Source organism: Xenopus laevis, chromosome 1L (genome assembly GCF_017654675.1).
Source record: "Xenopus laevis strain J_2021 chromosome 1L, Xenopus_laevis_v10.1, whole genome shotgun sequence".
NCBI lineage: Eukaryota > Metazoa > Chordata > Amphibia > Anura > Pipidae > Xenopus > Xenopus laevis.
In genome coordinates, this window is record NC_054371.1 from 231,741,720 (window position 1) to 231,757,890 (window position 16,171).

The window sequence follows — 16,171 nt, forward strand, 5'->3', positions numbered from 1 at the left end:
AATGAAAACTTGCCCCATTCTATTTCAGAGTCTATCACTGGGGCTGAAGAAGGCTCAGGGAGAACAGTATAAATAGTCACTGTCAAATCTCCAGATGAGCTAAAGTCATTAACCAACACCTTGTGGGGTGTTGGATCGGCTTTGTAACTGTCTGTTTTTACAGCATTCAAATATGCGGCTACTATCTCCTTCATAGGGATGGCTGCCTCATCCGAGACTGAATCTTTCGCAGGTGCCCGACATTCCTCACCAGCACCAAAAGTTCCAGTGGCTGCGGACATTTTCTCTGGCGGCAGAGTTTCCTCTTCCAAGGTATCCAGAGATGAATTGTCCTGGGGAATCGTCTCAGCATTCACCCCCAACTCCTGCAGCACTCTGTCCATAGACTCCCCTTTGCTCAGTAACGGGAGTATTTGACACGTGGGGGCAACAACCACTTGTTGAGCTCAGCCATCTCCGTCCGGAGGAATTGGTACAGCCACCATCATATGGCTTTCTTTTGGATGCAGTAAATCCTTGTCCCCAATCTCTACTAGAGGAATGCCATCCGATAATGACACTAACACATCAGCGTTACAACACTCAATCACCAACTTTGGCGGTAGCAAGTTCATCACTGCAACTGTGGGGGATAATCTATCACCCTCGGGTGTAATGTCAATAGGCAGGGAAACCTCTTTGATTTCTGGCGGGGCTTCACTGTGCGGGACAATTAGGTCACTCTCAGGTGCGGGGGTCGCAGCCGCTGACACCACCGGGGTACTCTCTATCTCATGGTACACTAGTGCCCGGGTTCCACTCACCATGCCTTCCACGGTTTCTCGCTCCAAGGGAAGCTGGTCTGCATGGTGGAAAGGTCCCATCCACAGTTGCACTCCACATTGCGAACATTCTTGCTCGGGGTTCTCCAAAGCGTCCGGTGTCTCCATATCACACCGACCGCAAAACGGAATCATCGGTCCCCGCTTACTGGAAACGAAAGTCCCTTGCCAGACATAATGTTTTTCTGGCTCAGCAATATCAGGCAAACAAAGTGCGTCTTCCATCGCCTTTAGCACGGCAGGCTCAGCAGCCAACTCCGCCATCATCTCCTGGGACACGTCCATCTTCAACGTAGTCGCCACTAACCTCAAAATGGTGGACGTGATCTCATTCAGGTCCTTTGCGGCTCTCGCGGTATCTTTGAGTGCGGGTTTCTCACCAACAGCCACTTCTCTGGACACTCCCCCTGGTGGAACACTTTCAGCAGGGGAATGTTCATGTACTGTATTAACACAGAGAGCCTCCATTACAGGATAGTTTAACACATGCGGTGTACACAACTCAGTCTCTGTTGGAAGTAGATTCTCTACACAACCCTCATCTCTCTTGACAGCGAAGGAGGGGGGAATTACGGTAACAGGAATGCTCTCCTCTGGTAATAATGCTACCGGGCCCTCTGGCTCACATGGTAGCTACGCAGCAGGGACCCCAGATTTTTCCAGGCAGTCCTTGTGGTTAAGGTAATCTGTTAACCCTGTACTGGCCAATTCTGACGTACAGGCGATCACCACTTCAGCACTCTCTTCCTTCACAGGGGGCTGAATTGGCAGTTTATCATAAACACATGCGCACCCATCTAACATCCCCACAGGGTAAATCCTGGGTGGTCCCTCATCATCATCGGGGAGGTCATTATCCACCTGCCATAGTAACCGGACACAGTCCCGAACTTCAGACGGAGCTTGGGCTATGAATCTGTATCCATCAAACCTTGGAAACAGACATAATGGGCAAGCGGCCAAATATCTTGGGGCGCGCGGGTGAAGCTCATCTAGGACCACGGCTCGCTTAGGATCAACACCTTCCTTGACAGCCCATTTATACACTCCCTCAGAAGTTATCACACCAGGGAGGATTGAGAAAGGTTGACTGACAACTTCACTAGCAGCAGCCTGACACTTGTCCTCTACGGTTGAAGACATTCCCAGCTTAGGGTAGATGAGGGGGCAACCCTCTGGTGGTAGACCCAATGGATAAATTCTACATGGTCTGGGGCGGTCTCTGAACTCACTGGGCACCCTATAAAGCATACTAGAATATCCTTTCACTCTGGAAGGTTTTCTTGCAACTTGCAGAATATCATCGCCTAGGCCAAAGGCTAACCATCTACAGTTAACATACATTGCATTGTGGTCTATAGGGACCCAGTCCACAACCACAGCCTGAGAAGGGTCAATTTGTTCCCTTATGGCCCATTCCAAGACCTCCTCAGGGGTCATCGTAAGGTGCAATACCGCAGGATCAACGCTGGGCACTTCTTTCCATACTTTGCCAGCTTGACGAGTTGGTCCCCATTCTACCATCGGGTCACCAAAAACAATAGGGCATCCCTGTCGTCGAACTCTTACTGGGCAAACAATAGCAGTACCTGTGAATTTTGGTATCTCTATGGAAGACTTATAGTATAGTACAGAGTAACCGGGGATTTTGGAGGGTACTAAATCAAACAATCTACACCCCATTAATTCAGAGTAGCGGTGTAACTCTTCAGTCACCCCTTGGTGATCATAACCCTCCTGCACCATATCCATTGCTAATGCTCGCTTTGGATAGATGCCTTGGGCAGCAGCCCAGGCTGACACATGCTGATACTGTATTCTAGTCATTTTCAATATCACTGCTCAAATACTCTTTGTGCCAGAATACTTTAGGCGGGAGGAAAGAACCACAGAATTCTCCCGCTGCTAGTCTGGCCTTTTTCCTATTGAGTCCACACCTGCAGCGCCTGTCACACTAGGCTGCAGCGCGTTGTTACAGTTTAACCCTTCGGGCCCCACGTTGGGCACCAAAATATTGCGCTATAGCAAATTATGTGTGTTGTACACCACTATTGAGCTCCACTCCCAATAAATGTGCTCCGGATAAGACCTGTAATCTTAGGGAGTGAGCCCTCGCAATAGTGTGGAGGCAGGGTGTAGAGCAACTGTAACTGGATTCAGGGTATAATAATTGGGTGCCAGTGGTTCTTATAACTTAAACATGAACTGGTTTATTGAACATACACAATCCTCAGTGGAGTATACAATAGAGCATGACAGGATTTGGCATCACATTGAATAGGCAATACTCACAACACCATATGGTCAATATTAGTCCCCACAGGCAAGAGGACAAGCTCAGCAGCAATAAAGGTACACCAGCTTTCAGCCTTTACCCTAAGTGGAACCTGAGGGGAATCTTTCTACCCTGTTCCTATACACTTAGTCCCTATTCTGGGCTATAAGTACCCAGGATTAAGATCCCTCTGACTCTCCTCGTCGGAGCCTTGAGCTGCTCAGCTAAATAACCTGTCTATCTGTCACTTCTAGAGTGACCTATAATGGTGAGTAGCCTATTCTTACTAGACCTGACCTGTCTAGGTTCCACAGGGCTCTACCTGCCTGTGCAGGTCAGACCCAGCACAAAATGGACACTGAAAGCATGGCTTCAGAGCCTTTTATATCCCAGCACAGTGCCATCTGCTGGTCACTGTGAGAAGTAGCAGGGGTCTAGTTTAGAGCAGAAAGAGCAAACAGTACCCCTCCCAACTGTATTTTAGGATGCAGTTAGGTGTCTATAACATTGAGGGACTTCCTAACAATAATACTAGGGGTGGCTATTTTACACATCCCTACACACTTATAATGTGAATGTTTATCTATACTGCAAGCAAACTTACCGGTTTCATGCAGATTGATATAGCAGTTTACTAGTTGCCTGGTTATGAAATTGGCATTGACATAAACAAAAGTATGGTGTCAACAAATGAACACTCTTTCTGCCACAAATGTTCCAAAAAGACTTCACAACAAGCAATCATTCCTCCCACTTCTGGTTTCACACGCAATTTAATTCATATTCATTTCAAATGAGAAAAGCAGAAATTCTGTATATGGTTTCCATTTTCCAGGAAAAAAGACTATGATTGCAAGGAGGCACAGTATTCAAGAACAAACAAAATTATATTCTGGGAATGGTCATAGAAGGTCTCCAGAGAAAATTTGATGTAGCATGAAAAAACAGTGGTCTGACCTTAACCTGAAAGAAACAGAGCAACTGACCAGCATCAGAATAATATTAAAAGTAAGTAGGCTGCTTAATATTACTGCTGGCATATGTAGCAGCAGTAGCAGTACTAGTTGTAATACTTGGTGTGTCTGTATGTTTTCTTTTTTGATTAAATGTTTTATTAAAATAGAGAATAAACAGAGAATGTTTCACTTGCTCCTAAATTGAAGAGCTGCATTTGCTGCCCAGTCTAGAGATGATGAAACCTCAGATGTGGATGATACCACTTATAGCCATGAACTTGATGACACCCCTAAGCCTGCTGACAAGAAGGATCATGAGTTCACTCCTCACCAAGGTGCAAAAACTCAAGAAAATATTTTATATATATATATATATATATATATATATATATATATATATATAAGCAAATACAAGAGGTCCTCTGCACTCAAACCATTATCAATATATTTAAGACAGGGATTGTTTGTCCATATATTGCAATATATTTAAGCTGGCCAACTATGTCAAAGTCATCCCATATCTGGCCAGTCCTACGCTTAATTTTCATCTGATTCATTAAGAATTCTATTGCTTCATTATACATTTTACACAGGGACTAAGTTTTACCTGCAACTTACTCGCTGCTTTCAAAGTAAATCCAAGTAAATCCATCGTCCCCCTCACTGTTCTTATCAGTTATAGGGGTCTATTGGTTTCAGGAAACTATCATCATTTATTTTTGTAGCACCAGCAACACAACTCCTTGGATTTGTTTATAATAAAAAGGGGATCCTATTAATGATATAAAGAGATCAGGAAATATAAATCTCCCCCTGTACCTCAATCCTGATGATTTGGGTTTGTTCCACCATAATAAGTGATAATGCTGATGGTCTTGCAAATGGGCAGAGCTGCCACTTTACCATTTAGGGAATGGGAAGTTAATGGTTCACAGGAGGTCCAAGCAATAAACTCTGCCCACCCTGTATGAGAGATGATGATAAAACAATTCCCACTCGTAAAGAGAGAGAGGGAGAGGGAGAGAGAGAGAGAGAGAGAGAGAGAGAGAGAGAGAGAGAGAGAGAGAGAGAGAGGATCTTTCAGTTTCGTTTCTTGTTCAGTTGCTGCTCCTGTTCTCAGTGATGGCGGCTGCTGATCTGAGAGACGAACTGACCTGCTCCATCTGCCTGAGCATTTATACTGATCCTGTATCCCTGCCATGTGGCCATAACTTCTGCCAGGGCTGCATTAGGAGGTTACTGTGTACCCAGGAGGGATCAAGGGGATATTCTTGCCCTGAATGCAGACAAAAGTTTCAGAAGCGCCATGTCCTGCATAGGAACAGAACTCTGGGTAACATAGCAGAGAGATTCCGTCCAACTGAGACAGAGCCGGGGGAGACTGGGATCTTCTGCACCTACTGTGTCCTCTCTCCTGTACCTGCTGCTAAATCCTGTCTCCTGTGTGAGGCTTCTCTGTGTGAGACCCACCTGAGGGTCCACAGCAAGTCACCAGAACATGTACTGACCCAACCCACCGACTCCTTTATGGGGAGAAAATGTTCTGTACACAATGAGCTCCTAAAGTATTTCTGCTGTGAGGACTCTGTCTGTGTCTGTGTGTCCTGTTACATGGTTGGAGAGCACAGGGGCCACAGGGTGGAGCTGCTGAATGAGACCTCTGAGAAGAAGAAAGAGAAACTGAGGAAAGTTCTGGAGAAATTGAGCCCAGTGAGAGAGGAGACTGAGAGAGAAGCCCAGAGACTGCAGGAGCGCAGGAGAGAAGTGGCAGAAAAAGCAGCCGGTGAGACAGAGAGAGTCACTGCCCTGTTTAGAGACATCAGGGAACAGCTGGAAGCCCTAGAGAAGCGACTCCTGAGTGACATCTCCAGGCAAAAAAAGAAGCTCTCACTCCCATTAACTAATTTAATCCAGCAGCTGGAAATAAAGAAGGACAATCTGTCCAAGAGGATTCGTAACATTGAGGAGCTGTGCAACATGGCAGATCCACTCACTGTCCTACAGGAACGGGAATCACATGGAGCTGCAGATAATGAGGGGGGCAGAGAGAGACATGATATAAAGGTCCCTGCTGTAGGGGATCTGGATGTGGATCTGATCTCAGAGACATTACTCACAGGCTTAGCTGCCATTGTGACTGGGGTAAAGGAATGGAGGATCTATGGGCAGGAGGCTACAGACCTGTTACTGGATATAAACACGGCTGGGGATTATGTATCTGTATCAGGGGACAGGAAATCTGCTTCCTTCTCACTCACAGACCAGTATCACCCACAATCCCCAGAGAGATTTGAGGTTTCTCAGGTTTTAAGCACCAGGAGTTTCCCCTCAGGACGGCATTCCTGGGACTTGGAGGTCAGTGATTCAGTGGACTGGATGGTTGGGGTGGCCTATCCCAGTATAGAGAGGAAAGGAGGAGATCAGGCCTACATTGGGCACAATACCAAGTCCTGGTGTTTGCGCAGATGGTGTGATAACTATTCAGTGAGACATGACAGGAAAGAACCATATTTGGCCCATATCCCTTCCTGCAGGAGAATCAGGATCTCATTAGATTATGAGGCCGGACGTCTGTCCTTTTATGAGCTGAGTGAGCCAATCAGACACTTACACACCTTCACTGCCACATTCACTGAGCCCCTTCATGCTGCATTCTGGGTAGGGAAGGATGATGATAAGTGGGTGAGAATTATTAGTTAGAGCACTACCCAACAGGGAACTCCATTCCCAGAGTTGCCCTTAACCATGTGATGCTGTTAAGAGGATAAAGTGCAGGAATCATTTATGTTGGATAGTCTCTCCTGGCAATCACTGGGCAGATATTTTAACTAAGGGATCACCAGAATCAAATTTATTGCATATAACACTTTTTTAAATATTTTCCATATAGATGTGTATATGTGATTGCCATTTCTACAATAATGTTTAATCTAGAGCCGACAGGAGCAGGGATCCCTAAATCAATAATAAAGCAACGATTGCCCTTCCAGCCATTATATCATCTGGTGGAATATTTAGCAAAAAGGTGGACATACAGTTGGCCAGGTACCCAATCAACCTCTCCACAAAGTCACCACAAATGATAGTATTTGGGCAAATGGAGTTACAAGAAAGAATTTTCCGTTTGATTACAATTTTTGTTTCCCTACTGAAAATACTTTAAGCCTGAGGGCTCTTCTCTCTTTAACTGACTCACTGGACATTTTGTAATTTTTAATCCAGAACTGGAGGTAGAATATGTTGATTTTAACTGTTATTACTGGAGGCTGACAGGTGTACTTATCAATAAATTCACTTATTTAATTATAAAATATGGGAGGCTTTGTCAGGGGCTATGAGTGAACTCACTGGAAGTGTAGGAGCAGCACAACAGATTGGCTTAGTATGAAATAAATGGTAGTCCTCTGTATGTGAACTGATAGTTCCTGGATATTAATTTCCCAGTAAGGAGACACATTCCTGTCCCAAAATCTAATCTGAAGTGTAAAGAAAAGGCTCAGTTAATAACCCCAATGAAAGATATATGAAAACAAATATACATGATATAATGATGAGAGCTGCGTAATAATAAATACATTTGAATATGCTGTTGTTTGTTTTTTTGTTTTTTTTCTGGACAAAACCCACTATTTATCTATATTCTGCAATGAGAGCTGCAACCCTATAGCGAACCTATAGCCAATATGAAGGGATGTGATTTGCCATAGAAGCTCCTCACACTAAGGACTAAGGGGTAGGAAGCAAAGGCATGTGCACATTGTTATCTGTGGAGGCTCAGAAGAAGCACACTTCTTTGTGACTTTAATGAGTTCCTTTAAGCTATTGTCATTATATTTGCTGAACCTAAAAATCAGAAACAACCTTATTAAGTTTAGTGGAAAAGTTCAGCTGTAGAATATTCTTCAACGTATGGGAGGTAGGTGGCCGACACCTTCTGGAATCAATCTGTCCAATGGTTTCATTTCCAGAGAGGGCTTTCAGATGGCATTAGAGTTAGCATGCACAGTTTCACTGATTTAAATTCCTTCATCCATTTGTGTACAAAAATAGATGTAAGATTAATGGAGAGACACAGAGAAAAGTCTGGAGTGAAGAGTCAAGGACCAGTATTCTTATCCTGTGAATTTTAACTAATTTTAACTAATTGCTGATGCATCAGGTGAGGAGCCTATGCAGTTAGTTTATCCGAGGACCATTTTCAAGGAGAAACATGATTAGCCATGGAAACATGGTATGTCCTAAAAGGATTCTACTCCTAGTCCATGTATTGAAAAAGGGGATAATTTTATGTTAAAAATGAAAACTCTCCCTCAAGTTAGCCAGAAATATTTAACATGTTTAATTCATAGTAACATAGTAACATAGTAAGTAAGGTTGAAAAAAGACACGTCCATCGAGTTCAACCTTTTTTTTTTATTTTTTTATTATTAACTACCTATCTGCCAGTTGATCCAGAGGAAGGCAAAAAACCCATCTGAAGCCTCTCCAATTTGCCTCAGAGGGGGAAAAATTCCTTCCTGACTCCAAAATGTAATGGGACCAGTCCCTGGATCAACTTGTACTATGAGCTATCTCCCATATCCCTGTATTCCCTTACTTGCTAAACACCATCCAACCCCTATCAGCCTGTACCCCTGATTCACTTCCCAGCTCTCCCTGTAACACCCCTTTCCCTCCTCTAATCTCATTGGCTCCCTCCTGTCTGCTGGGAGGAGCTACTGGTGAATAAAGCATCCGACCCTTCCTTGTACCTATCTAATGTATCAGCCTGTACCCCTGATTCACTTCCCAGCTCTCCCTGTAACACCCCTTTCCCTCCTCTAATCTCATTGGCTCCCTCCTGTCTGCTGGGAGGAGCTACTGGTGAATAAAGCATCCGACCCTTCCTTGTTCCTATCTAATGTATCAGCATGTACCCCTGATTCACTTCCCAGCTCTCCCTGTAACACCCCTTTCCCTCCTCTAATCTCATTGGCTCCCTCCTGTCTGCTGGGAGGAGCTACTGGTGAATAAAGCATCCGACCCTTCCTTGTACCTATCTAATGTATCAGCCTGTACCCCTGATTCACTTCCCAGCTCTCCCTGTAACACCCCTTTCCCTCCTCTAATCTCATTGGCTCCCTCCTGTCTGCTGGGAGGAGCTACTGGTGAATAAAGCATCCGACCCTTCCTTGTACCTATCTAATGTATCAGCCTGTACAACTGATTCAGGGAGACAATTCCACATCTTCACAGCTCTCACTGTAACAAACCCCTTCCCAATATTTAGCTGGAACTTCTTTTCTTCTAATCGGAATGGGTGACCTTGTGTCAGCTGGAAAGACCTACTGGTAAATAAATCATTAGAGAGATTATTATATGATCCCCTTATATATTTATACATCTATAATAATAAAATCCAAGTGTCTCTGCGTCCAGTCCGTCCCTGTGTCCGTGGAAATGCGCTACTGCGCATGTGCAGAACGGACCGTCTCTGGCGCACAATATACAGGCACCTGCCAGTCCCTCCCCCTCACGCACCCGCACACCACGCACCAGGAATCCCGATCTGATGCTGGGATGGAGGAGTCGGCGGCAATAAGGGAAAGCCCTGAAGAGAAAGAACGAGAAGGTGCTGTGAGTCACGCACTGAGATGAGGTTGCTTGAGCTTCCTCCATTGTCTGTCTGTGAATTAGCTGTTTGAAAGAAGAGGCCCCGCCCCATGGTGATGTCACGGGGAAGGAGGTGGAGGGGAGAGAGTGCACGTGAGAGACAGCAGGAGAAGGGTGAGCGAGAAGACCGGCTCTCACACGGCAGCAGAAGGGTGAGAGAGAAGACCGGGCGAACACACACACACCCACACACACACAAACGCACAAAGCTACACCCTCCCACACCCCCCCTACACAGCTTATAAGGCCTTTATATTATAGTGCTGGCTGTTTGTGTAGCTATATAGCCTCCTATATAATAAAGTTCAAGTGTCTCTGCGTACAGTACCTGTGTCCGTGGAATTGCGCTACTGCGCATGTGCCGCACGGACCGTCTCTGGTGAATTTACGCTAGCGAAGTAGATAGACGCGCAACTTCGCACCCTTACGCTGTGGCGTGTTTTACCATTGTGGGTGATAGTCTGAAAAACGTAAATATGTTACAGTTCGCCGACCAGAGCGTAAATTCGCACGTTAGTGAATTTGTGTAGCGCAGCCGAAAATTCGCCTACAACAATTCTGTTTATAAATGTTTGACTACATATGTTCTAGCGCCCGTTAATTTAACGGGCTTAATGTCTAGTAGTTATCATATCACCCCTTAAGCCCCTCTTCTCCAGCGTGAACATCCCCAATTTGGCCAGTCTTTCCTCATAACTAAGATTTTCCCTTTACCAGCTTAGTTGCCCTTCTCTGTCCCCTCTCTAATACAATAATGTCCTGTTTGAGTGATGGAGACCAAAACTGTAGGGCATATTCTAGATGGGGCCTTACCAGTGCTCTATACAGTGGGACCCCCTCCTCCCGTGACTCTCTGCCCCATTTAATACAAGTCAAGACCTTATTTGCCCTTGATGCTGCTGACTGGCATTGCTTGCTACAGACAAGTTTATTATCTACAAGGACTCCAAGCTCCGTCTCCATTATGGATTTGCCTAGTGCAGTCCCATTAAGGGTATAAGTGGATATTGTTACATCCCAGGTGCAGGACTTTACATTTATCAACATTGAATCTCATTTGCCACTTAGCTGCCCAGATTGCCAGTTAGTCAAGATCCTGTTGCAAGTGCCACATCCTGGATGGAATTAATTGGGCTGATAGTTTTGTCTCATCTGCAAACACTGATACATTACTTACAATACCCTCCCCTAAGTCATTAATGAACAAGTTAAATAAAAGTGGCCCCAATACTGAGCCCTGGGGGACCCCACTAAGAACCTTACTCCAAGTAGAGAATGTCCCATTAACAACCACCCTCTGTACCCTGTTAAATATGAGTTAAAGTAATTGTGCCTGTTGAATCTGCTGATGCTGTTCTAGTACTAGAGTCTTATGTATAAGGCTTCCTGTTGAATCTGCTGTTATGTTTTCTATGCTACTTTTATCTTACTGAGTTATGGAGTTTCCTTCCTGTTAAGCATTACACAATTACTCCTGCAGCTACTTGTCTGTGTGTTTCACTATATTCCATGGACACAACAGATTGGCGACAAGGATGAGATTTTAGGAAGATCTGCTAAATGTGAGACACCAAAAGCTGCAGCTAAAAAAAAAAAAAAAAAAAAAAAAGACACAGAACAGTGGTAAGTTCCTGCAGAGAGTTGTATGCTATCTGGAAATATGGCTGGACATATTGGGAAAGTGGAAGCATTTGACAGCTCAATAGAGGACTGGGCTACATATATAGAGAGACTGGAACAGTATTTGGAAGTAAATGACATACCCCTAGAGAAACATGTGGCAGCATTACTCAGTGTAATAGGGGGCAAAACGTACAGCCGTGTGCGCAACTTAACAGCACCAGAAAAAACATCTTCTAAAAGCTTTAAAGAAATAGTGCAAATTGTTCAGGAACACATGTCACCTAAGCCCCTGGTTATAACAGAAAGATTCAGATTTCACAAAAGGAACCAGCAGGAGGGTGAGACAATTTGTGTGTTTGCAGCAGAGTTAAGGAAACTGGCAGAACACTGTGATTTTAAGGATGGACTGAATGATGCACTAAGGGACAGATTTGTATGTGGTTTATGCAGGGAAAACATACAGAAAAGGCTGCTAACAGAGGATAACATCACATTTAAACGAGCAATAGAAATTGCAGTAGCAATGGAGACCGCTGCTAAGGACACATTAGAATTACAGAACAGAAGCAAAGCAGAAACACAGGAGAAAGCAGCAACTGATGTGCATAGAGTGGTGGCAGGTCAAAATAAAAGATATTCTAATCAGAATTCTGGATCTTGCTACAGGTGTGGGAAAGGATTCCATAATGCAGCAACCTGCAAATTCAAGAATGCTTACTGCAGAAAATGTAATAAAAAGGGCCATATCCAAGCAGTATGCCTAAGTGACAAAATGAGCTTCCCTGTTTCAAAACAGCCTTTTACAAATACACATGATGTTCATAATGCTTGTTTAGCTGATAGCACTGATTCTGAACTTGGAAGTATTGATGTGTATCATGCAGATACCGGTGACCGATCTGTCATCTGGCTAACACCAAAAATAGCTGGTATTCCAGTTAAGATGGAATTAGACACAGGTTCTGCTGTGTCAATAATAACACACCCGGAATATAAAAAAATATTTAAAGACACACCTCTTCAGAAAACAAAACTACTACTAAAAACATACACTGGACAGAAGATAGTGCCACTTGGAGTTTTAAATGCTGAGGTAGACTACAACAATTTTAAATGCCAGCTGGACTTATATGTGGTGGAGACAGGTGGTCCTGCATTATGGGGCCGGGAGTGGTTACACAAAATACCCATTGACTGGAAATCCATAAAAATGTTACATTCAGTGTTTGCTAATAACACCAAACCAGTGGAACAATTAAAGGCCATTTTAGCTCAAGCCTCAGAAGTATTTAAAGAAGGCATGGGTACTTTAAAACACATCAAGGCTAATATATGCCTTGAGGAAAATGCACAGCCCAAATTTCACAAAGCTTGTCTAGTGCCTTATAGTATTCGTCCAAAAGTGGAAGCAGAATTGGATCGTCTAGAACAAGATGGAGTAATTTCAAAAGTCTCTTGGAGTGACTGGGGCACACCTACTGTATTGTGCCTATTATAAAAAGGGATGGTTCAGTTAGAATATGTGGAGATTTTAAAGTTTCCATTAACCCAGTTCTACAGTCTGATAAGTATCCCTTACCTTTGATTGAGGATATATTTGCCTCTCTTGCGGGTGGACTAAAATTCAGCAAAATTGATCTTGCTCAAGCCTACTTACAAATGGAGGTAGTGGAAAATGCCAAACACTACCTTACAATCAACACGCCAAAAGGACTATACCGATACAACAGATTAGTATTTGGCGTGGCCTCGGCACCTGCCATATGGCAAAGAGCCATGAATCAAGTTCTACAAGGCATTCCACATACTAAATGTTATCTGGATGACATAATTGTGACAGGCACAGATGATACAGAACATTTGGAAAACCTAAAGAGGTTTCTAACACGGCTGGAAGAATATGGGCTAAGAGCCAACAAAGAAAAATGTGCCTTCTTTAAGGACTCTATACAATATTGTGGACATATTATAGATGCCAATGGCTTGCACAAGTCTCCAGAGAAAATCCAAGCAGTGTTACAAGCACCACTGCCCAAGGATGTAACACAGCTCAGATCGTTTTTGGGATTTATTAATTATTACAGCCGGTTTGTTCCAAATCTTGCAACTGTGCTATACCCATTAAATCAATTGCTGCAGAAAGGTCAAAAATGGGAGTGGACTGTACAGTGTGACAACTCTTAACGGCTGGAAGTATACATACATGGCCCCACTAATTCCTTACTACTCACGTAGACATGAACTGACCATACATGAAGGATGTGTAATGTGGGGAGTTCGTGTTGTTATTCCCACAAAGTTGCAATCAAGAGTACTAGATGAGCTGCATGAAGGCCATCTAGGCATAGTAAAAATAAAGTCACTTGCAAGGAGTTTTGTGTGGTGGCCAGGAATTGATCAACAAATAGAGCAACTAGCAAACAAGTGCATTGGATGTCAAGAGGTGCAGTCTATGCCACAACCAGCTCCAGTTCATCTGTGGGAATGGCCCTTGCTCCTTGGCAACTTATACACATTGATTTTGCTGGACCATTTCTGGGACTGATGTTTTTCATTATTGTGGATGCTCATTCTAAATGGCCAGAGGTTTTCTGGATGAAGTCTACTAGTACCTCATATACTATTGATATATTGAGAACCTTGTTTGCAAGAACTGGAATACCTGAACAGATTGTTAGTGATAATGGTCCTCAATTCATTTCTGAAGAATTTCAATTGTTTATGAAACGCAATGGAATTAAACATTCTAAATGGTTTAGCTGAAAGATTTGTACAAACTATGAAACAGTCACTGCGGTCAATGGCACATGACAGTGGATCCCTGCAGCATAAACTGGCAAGGTTTTTGTTATCCTATCGGAATTCAATTCATACAACTACAAGCTGTACACCTGCAATATTATTTATGGGCCGCAATCTTAGGTCTCGGTTAGACTTGCTGAAACCAAATCTCAATCGTCATGTGAGAAACCACCAATTTAAAATCAGGGGAGAAGAGAGGAGAACCTTGCGGCAGCTTAGTGTTGGGCAAACCGTCTTGGCAAGGAACTACAGAGGGCCTAATAAATGGCTACCAGCAATTGTCACTGCTCAAAGAGGTCCATGCAGTTACATGGTAAAAGTGGCAGGCAATCTATATTGGCATCGTCATATTGACCAGCTACGTAATACTGCAGTTACCACTGAGCAAAACCAGACACAAAGCCTTGTTGGAATTCCCTTTACTAATGGGGTACCCCTTGAGCCCCAGATTGTGACATCACCAGAGGTAACAACCCCTGCAAGTCCAACCGAAATGGAGAGTACATACTCTGAAGCATCGTGGCACCTGATTGTTCCGAGCACCAGTTTCCTTCCATAGTAGAAGGCAACATTTCTAGGCGTTACCCACAAAGAGAGCATCGACCTCCTGATAGACTTAACTTATAACTTGTGACTTTTATTAACCATTTATTTTACAGGTGTTACCACCATGAATCTTGATGGGGGAGAGAACTGTTAAATATGAGTTTAAGTAATTGTGACTGTTGAATCTGCTGATGCTGTTCTAGTACTAGAGTCTTATGTATAAGACTTCCTGTTGAATCTGCTGTTATGTTTTCTATGCTACTTTTATCTTACTGAGTTATGGAGTTTCCTTCCTGTTAAGCATTACACAATTACTCCAGCAGCTACTTGTCTGTGTGTTTCACTATATTCCATGGACACAACATATCCGATCCTGTAGTAAGTTTCCTATCCACGTGCAAACGACTTCATTAAGCCCAACAGACCTTAGTTTAGAAAGCAGTCGTTTGTGGGGCACAGTATCAAACGCTTTGGCAAAATCCAAATAGATCTACTGCCCCCCCACTGTCCAGCATCTTACTTACCTCATCATAAAAAGCAATCAAATTTGTCTGACATGACCTATCCTTCATAAAGCCATGCTGATTGCTGCTCATAATGCCATTCACTAGGACAGGATTTTGAATGTGATCCCTTAACAAGCCTTCAAATAATTTGCCCACCACAGATGTCAAGCTTACTGGCCTATAATTGCCAGGCTGAGATCGTAATCCCTTTTTAAATATTGGAATAACATCAGCTTTTCTCCAATCCATAGGCACCATACCAGATGACAGTGAATCTGAGAAAATCAGAAATAAGGGCTGATCTAAAACTGAACTAAGCTCTCTTAGAACCCGGGGGTGTATGCCATCAGGCCCTGGAGCCTTGTTTACATTAATTTGTATTAAAGCTTTTATTCAGTGATTGAAATTGATGGTACTCCTATTTTACCTATAGAGAGTTGGTCTACCACTAACATCAATTGCATTTTTCTGAGACAGTATCACAAATTTAGTGACATTTTTTATGAAAGAGGAGCAGAAAAGTTGCCACCCCATTGTTTTTATGACTGCCCTACTGAGTTACTTCTTCAGGCAAGAATTCCTTATGGAAGAATATATAATTTATCTGAGCCAGAGTTCAATGAGCTCAAAAACACATAAAAGAGAATTTAGAAAAAAGGGGTCATCCACCCATATGCTTCCCCTGCCAGGGTCCCAATATTTGTTTGTAAAAAAGAAAGATAGAACCCTTGGACCATGTAAAGATTATTATGATCTAAATAAGATCATTGTTAAAAATCAACATCCCCTTTTGTTCCATTTTTGTATCCCCCTTGTTTCTCAGTTAATACTGTAAATCATCAAGATCCGCAACAATTTTTACAAAGTCATATTTAAGGGGCGCTTATAATATAATGAGGATAAAACAAGGTGATGAGTGAAAAACTTCATTTTGTAACCATTATGGTCATTACAAATACTTGGTAATGCCTTTTAGCCTATGGAATGCCC

At 43.3% G+C, this 16,171-nt stretch overlaps 1 protein-coding gene across 1 annotated transcript; it reads left to right on the forward strand.

Moving 5' to 3' along the window:
• The first annotated feature begins 5,167 nt into the window (after positions 1 to 5,167).
• LOC108719083 (E3 ubiquitin-protein ligase TRIM11-like) lies at positions 5,168 to 7,638 on the forward strand. Its single transcript, XM_018267701.2, has one exon. It carries the CDS (start codon positions 5,175 to 5,177, stop codon positions 6,750 to 6,752), a length of 1,578 nt encoding a protein of 525 aa, XP_018123190.1. The 5' UTR covers positions 5,168 to 5,174; the 3' UTR covers positions 6,753 to 7,638.
• Positions 7,639 to 16,171: the final 8,533 nt, after the last annotated feature.

Bases quoted from the DNA above. Each gene is read 5' to 3' on its own strand.
- LOC108719083 (XM_018267701.2), top strand. From the start codon at position 5,175: ATGGCGGCTGCTGATCTGAGAGACGAACTGACCTGCTCCATCTGCCTG.